We start from the raw sequence: 7,225 nt of genomic DNA on the forward strand, positions 1-7,225 counted from the left end.
ACCCAAAAATAAAGCCCAGAATGGAAGGCTCATAAGACACTGTACCTCTATCAGTTCACTTGTTATTGTCATTACCACTGACATCAACTGGTGGCCAGTTGGCCATGGATTGAGAGAAATGGTTCTCGTGCCAAAGATTGGCCCATGGGCTGGAAGTTTCTCACTCCCGCACTGATGGGACGACGGCATTGGATGTTGCCCTACATTTTTTTTAGAAATCATGCAAAGGTGAATGGAATGAAGAGGTTGCAATTTCAGTATTCATTTAACTACAGTAGCTGCTGTTAATGTCTTGAAATTTACCAGTAGTTATCATTGAGGAGGGAGTTTATGTTGCATAAATGTAAAGTAGTTAAGCATATAATAAAAAAGTACATGAAAACAGATTTTGTTTTTCACAATTACACTGCTGCTGTTGTTGTTTTTAATCCTTTGTTCTGACCCAATCTTTTCCTCGTCCTATTTTGTAGGTACTTGAGAGGTTGCAACAAAGAGGCTTTGAAATTGTTGGCTCCTGTGGAGGAGGGGTGGACTCTTCCCAGTTCAGTGAATATGTACTTAGGCGAGAACTCAGAAGGACATCTCGTTCATCCTCTGTCATTCGAATAAAGCAAGAGCCTCTGGACTAAGGACATTTTTTTTCTTATGCGACAACAAAAAAGGGGACCCTTTTCCATGGGCAGTCGGAACACCAAAAGAGCTCTGGAATGAAACATTGAATAAAGACACATTTATATCAAATATAGAGACCATACCTGTATTGATACAGGAGCATTTGGATTAGTAATAATAACCTCAAGGTGTAAAATATGTATATGTAAAAAGTTAGAAATGCAAAAAGAAAGAAAAACCCCTTAAAATAGTAGGTGAGATTGGTGCTGTGAGGGCCATTAAGTGTCCTAGGCCATAGTCAGGCCTGATTTACAATAAAGAAGCCATTGCCAGAAGGGGAGGCTCACAGCTCCCTTCCATTTTCCATTGCCAAATGGTGATCTGTTTTTCAGCATGTACATCCTGAATCAGGTTTGCAGGTGTTTGTGTTAGAGATGACTGGGCACAACTCTAGAAAGCATCCATCCATTACACAGCAGAGGTCATGAACAGGAAGTCACACATTTCTGTCCGTCTGACAGATGTGAACCATCTTATTTTTTTTATCAGATGGAGTCAGAATTTATTCCTACATGGCAGAGTTGCTCTGGTTTGACTCCAGTGCATTCATTTTTACTATTTCTTAGTCAAATGAAGTACACTAAATTCTGTTAATGTCCTGATTTAAGTCAACAATAGTAAAGAAAAAATGAAAAACGTTTAAAAATCAAGATGAGCATTTGCTTTTAACTTGCTCTATTATGCATCTGATACATTCATTGGACAGTAAGTGGTGCTGAATTCTGTGCACAAACAACAATATGAAGGCACAAATACGTTACTTAAAGAAAGGCAATGTGCTTTATCTTTAGTTCATAGTGGCAAACGGTTCTGATGCACCTCAGGGTGCTTCTTTCTCTCCATCATTGAGACAAGTGACCTAATGTTGGTTAGTACGATCTTTTCAGTCCTGGGCAATTATGTTGTAAAGTCATTAAATGCAGGCCTGTACGACTGCTTTTACGTCTATCTAATGCTAACATCCCTCTGTAGTATAATTTCATCACTGCCCATAAAATCACAAGTATTGTTTTCCTTTCTGAGTAGTATAATTCTGCACAGTTTTGCCGAAGATGGTGTTTTAAGGAGAAGGGCAGGCCCTCCAGCCGCTGAGTAACAATACAGGCAAGTCCCCACATATGTTTGTTTGACTTGCATGTGACTGTGTATACGTGCGGCGCCAATAAATAAATAACGATGGGAGAGACCTGGAAAGTCAAGGGTAGACAGAAAGTAGATCTGGATCTACTAGCAGATCTGTGGACGATTTGCTGTGATTTCTGACTTCCCAAAGCAACAAACAAATGACCCAGCTCTGCCCCATATAATACCCTAATGATAAAAACTTAGACTAACCAAGAATGTGTTTTTTGTGTGGAAGGACTGTGCACAACATCCAGTTCTGGCACTTCTGGAATCAGAATTAGTTAATCTTAAATTTATATCTTTTGCAGCAGACTCTGGTTGGTAGATCCTGAAGTCTGCCTACCCCAATCAAAAGGAGCAATTGCAAAGCCAGTTGAGGGGCCACAGGAAATGGTATGACTACTGCTCCGTTGGTGGAGCACAAGATCCACTGGCAGGACAAAACTCACAAAATACAGAGAACTGCAGACAAAACGATCCTTAATACAAAACCTAGTGACCAAAATCAGATAAGGAGAAGCCTGTATTTTAAAAAAGGATCAAAAATACAGTAAAAATAACTATCAGATAACTAACTACAATAGTAAGTTCATAATATCCCACCATAAGCCAAACGCACTTTGACACAGAGGTCTTAATCAGTGGCCTTAATATAGAAAGAAACACAGTGCAACCATTCTGTAGGCTTTAGCTCTTGACTTTGGCTTCAAATCTCTTTTATTAACAACCAACCAAATTATTTTACATCTCTGTTTCCATCAATGTAAACTTTCCCAGGATACAACCATACAGATTTACCTCCTTTCTACAGATTCAAAGTGGTATTTTTCGAGGTCACAAGATGTGACAGTTAAAAAGAGACTATAATTGGTTCTCATGCTGGCTTCTATATGTTGGTTATTTTATTGCATAGTACTGAATGTTTTGATTTTTTTCTGTAATGCTCGGGGGGGGGAGCCATTTTAGAAGGGTGGGGGAGGATTTCATTCTCACCTAGAGCTAAACAAGCAAAGCCTCTGGGAAGCATTTTTCATAATTTCCAGAGGAGTAGTGAAAACAACAAAAAGTGTCATGGCACCTTAAGAACATAGAGAGAGGCTGCTGGACCACACCACTGACCTGCGTAGTCCACCATCTTGTTCTTACAGTGACCAGCCAGATGCCTGTAGGACGTCTGCAAACTGGACATGAGCAACAGCACTCTGCCCACCAGCGATTCCCAGCGACTGGTATTTAGAAGCATACTGCCTCTTGACAGAGGAGGTAGAACACAGACAAATTCATGGCCACTAGCCCCAATGGCTAAGCCTCATTTAAAGCCAGCCAAGCTGGTGGCCATCACTGCCTCCCATGGGAGTCAGTTTCATATTTTATCTTTTCTTTTATCTGTTCTGAACCTTCCAAAATTCAGATACATGTTCATGAGTTTTAGTGTTATGAGAGACGGAGAAAAACTTTCACCTACCCATTTTCTCCATGTTATACATAATTTGGTAAACTTCATCCTGTCACTTCTTACTGGTCTTTTCTCTAATTAAAGTTCCAAACTCTGCAACCTTTCCACGTAGCAGGGGTTGCTCTCATTTTGGTCGCCACTTTCTGAAGCTTTTTGAGCACCACAATATCCTTTTTGAAGTGGGCTAACCAGAACGGTACACAGTATTCCAAATGCTGTTGCACTATCGATTTGTATAACAGCATTATGACATCAGCAGATTTATTTTCATTTCCTTTCCTAATGATCCCTAGCATGGAATTTGCGATTTTCACAGGTGCTGTTGACATCTTCCATTAGCTACAACCCCTTCCATTAGCTACAAGTCTTCCATTAGCTACAAGTCTCGTTCCTGGTCCAGTTCAGACCCCTCCAGTTCAGACTCCAAGAGTGAAATGAAGGTGTATATTTTTTGCTCAGATAAACATCACTTTAAAGACTAACACCATTATTTTGGCGTACTCTTTGATGGACTATAGTCTTGTGCCATAATAAATGTGTTCCTCTTCATTGTCCGTTCCAGAAAGTGTAGCCTGATTATGTCAAGACAATGGCTATCCTTGTGAACAATAATTTGGTTGGTTGTTAATCAAGGGGGTTTGCTTTGAAGGTCTTGCTCTCATTTGAGGTCTCATATACTATAAAGCCAATTTAATTGTTCTGCTTTGTTTGTTATATTTAGACCACCTCTGTCAAAATGTGTTTGGCTTAAGCTGTAATATCCTTAATGATTATGGCCTGTTACAGATTTATTATTCAAGTATGTATCTGATAGTTAGTGTAATAACTTTTATTTCCGTTTCCTTTCTTTCTTTTTAGGAACACATTCCTGGCACCTGAGAGCCCCTAGTATGTGACATAGATATCCCAGTGGTGGTGTTTCACAAGTTATGGGGTCCAGGACAGGATGGGGGGGGCGCGTCTCTAGGTTCTGCAGGGTCCTAAACCCCCTTGTTCCCCTGACACCTCACCAAAATGGGCCTTAAACTGCAGATCCGGTCTAGTTAATTCCATGCCATTGACCACAATAGGAAGGAAATATAAACGTTTTTGTTTTCTTAACCGTAACAGGGGAAGGGATCTGCTTCCTAATTCTCACCCTGCACACAGGGATCCAGCAGGACTTTGACCATTCTGGTTGCTCTCCCATGGAAACTACCACCAGCAGCAGCAACAGCAGCAACATAAGAGTGCTTTGCCCACCTCCTCTCCAGATTTGCTAATATAAGGGTTATCTCATTTTTCTTTAGGTCTTCCTTGTAAGGGAGGGACAATTTGAATAATGGCTGGTATATATTTTTCGAAAGGACAGTGGGCATTGAGTTTTATTTTTTTCAAATATTTTCGGTCCCTGTCTAATTTGGAGCGTCCTTTGAATTTTTACACTTGGCAAAATTTGAACTACTTAGTATGCAAAGTGCTTCCTGAATCACCATTTAAGTCTAATGTATTGGAGCCAGAGCATCTCCTAGCCTCTCGACTGAAACCATTTTCTTTCCTCCCTTGCCCTCTTCTTGGGTTTTTTTGAAACCCAAACAGCACTCTTCCTCTGACTTTACAAACCCAGAAAACAGATACAGTATGTAGTAATTCTTAAAAACTCAAAAGCCAGCACATTGCTTTGGGGTTTGTTTTTAAGTTTTTAATTTGGTCCTTATAAAGGTCTGGTACTGTTGCTATGTGGGGCTTTTTCTAAGAACCAACATAGCTGCCTCCATTTATTTTATTGTCTTAAGTTATTCTAATTGCTTAATTGGTTTTGGCTTGTCTCAACAGAGATTACAAGGTATACAACAGAAAACCCATACTGTTCACAGGTGATGCTTTTGTGGCATAAGACTCACCAGTCACCAATCACCACATTTATCCTTACCCAAAATACCTTTTTATATGCAATACTGTATATTAAGTAAGCTATGACTACACACTCCTCCTCCTTATGGAACAGTGAACTGAAACAATGGTGCAAACATTCCGTTTTATTTTATTTTATTTTATTGTGAGACTTGAAGCTCTGAATTCAAGCTTTTCCCAATCAAATGAAAAGGGTCTATTCTAGTATATCTCAAACCTTCAAAAGCTAAAGGAATTCTTCTGGGTTTTATAAAATAAGGGCAGGCAGTCTTGCATCTCCTAGAGGGTATGGCAGGGGAACTTAAATTGATCATGCCAGGAAATAAGTGGTTAGGATAAATCCCATACATAAATGTTCAGTACATTGATGGCAAAACTCAGAGTTTCCCTACAATATCAGCTTGTAAAATAAAATACAACTTTGCTTTTCCAGTGTGGTGTGTATCTAAAGCGGATAAGCTTAAAAATACTGGATAAAATGGCAAATGATGTTAACATAGAGTTGCACTGAGAAGGTAGATTGAGTAAATTTCTGGATTCAGATTTGTAAATTTGGACAATAGCAGTTCTATTGTATTGCTGTTTCTGGATCATTGTTAAATGTTTTGGTTTTTTAATGATGGCAGTTAGTCTTAATGAAATAAATGTATGTGCATTTTTTTATTTAACTTTTTTTTTTTTTTTGCACTGAGGTGAAATGGAAGGAATATGGACTCTGGTACATCCACATTTTAAAAACTGTTCTTAACCAGTAGAATAATCTGTAAACATGTAGGGAAAGTACTTTTTAAGTACCCTACATGTACTTAACTTGGAATATTTTGCATGTTCACTCCACATAACCTTGAAAGAAAAGGGTGGAGATTCTAGATTTGAGGAGTGGGACTATGTGAAATTGTCTCTTGCCCAAAATGTAGCATAATTGACAGACACCAACAGACTATACATAGTTTCGGATTCTGTGTTTTGGTATTTTGAAAGAAATACTATCACACAGGAGTTAGTCTTCCCCCTTGCAAATGCTGCAGCTTAACGTTGCTGTTCCTGGGCTGCACTTGATACAAGCTGAGGCCCTTATCATTCATCATACTTGTCCAGTTTTCTGAAGCAAACATTAACATCTCACTCCTTTCTAAATCTTTGAATAGTCAGATAAACACTGCATTGAATGTTATTTTTTTGAACTGAATCACAAATTGTGGAGGTCTGGTATGTTAATGGCACTGTACTCTAGGTCGCAGACGTGGACTCCATGGTGATGAACTGAATAAAAATAATGCAACAAGGGTAAACAATATGTAGACTTGTAGGTGACACTGATTAGCCCTTTACAAAGAAAGCAGACTCTTTTAACAATCTGTCAAATGTCATTTATTAAATCAGATCAATAGATACAAGCAATAAATATATTGAATAAGGAAAAAACCAGTGATGGCAACCAGCTCTCTTTTTACAGGTTAATAACATTGTGATGCACTGTAGTTGTAATTTAGCTACTTTTTAAAAGTAACAATAATGATGAAAATAATTGCATTTGATGCCATCAGCAGGTGCTGTATTTTTGCTGTAATGCATGGAAAAAGGGAAAGGAACATCAGCTGCCAACATTGTGTGTTCTGTCAACATGATTAAGTGGTAGCAGAGGGACTGCTGGGAACATACACTGGAAATGCCACACAACGTGACCTTCCTCGGAGTAAAAATGTGGCTGGAGGTGGAAATGAAACTAGGTTCCAAAGGCAAATTGAAGGCACTGTTGCTTATATCAATGATCAATGCATTTTTACCAATACAAATACCTCTTTCTAGTTCCTCATTGTGTGTTCTGATTATTTCCTAAAAGCACCATCAGACCACTATATCAAATATAGAAACTTGGGGGTGGGGTGGGGATCATAGTTCAAAAAAGTGAACTTAAAAGTACCAGCTTCTGGTAATCGCAAGTGGGTAGAATGTTGTCACACTCCTATCCTGCTCGAGGGCAGCCATTGCGAGAAAAGGATGCTGGATGAAGTAGGCCTTTGGTTGCTACTATGTTCTTATCAGGGACGCGGGTGGCGCTGTGGGTTAAAGCCTCAG

At 39.1% G+C, this 7,225-nt stretch overlaps 1 protein-coding gene across 9 annotated transcripts in view; it reads left to right on the forward strand.

The window, feature by feature from the left end:
- Nucleotides 1-6,958, forward strand: part of KCTD1 (potassium channel tetramerization domain containing 1) — a 53,039-nt gene extending 46,081 nt beyond the window's left edge. For 8 of the 9 annotated variants that reach the window (XM_083451635.1, XM_083451631.1, XM_083451632.1 and 5 more), the window contains one exon: nt 471-6,958. In XM_083451635.1, coding sequence (XP_083307761.1) covers nt 471-629 — 159 coding nt within the window. In that variant the 3' untranslated portion in view covers nt 630-6,958. The remainder of the gene's footprint in view (nt 1-470) is intronic. The other variant, XR_014514059.1, reaches the window with a different exon arrangement.
- Nucleotides 6,959-7,225: the final 267 nt, after the last annotated feature.

This window comes from Podarcis tiliguerta (assembly GCF_965153285.1).
Source record: "Podarcis tiliguerta genome assembly, chromosome: 7".
NCBI lineage: Eukaryota > Metazoa > Chordata > Lepidosauria > Squamata > Lacertidae > Podarcis > Podarcis tiliguerta.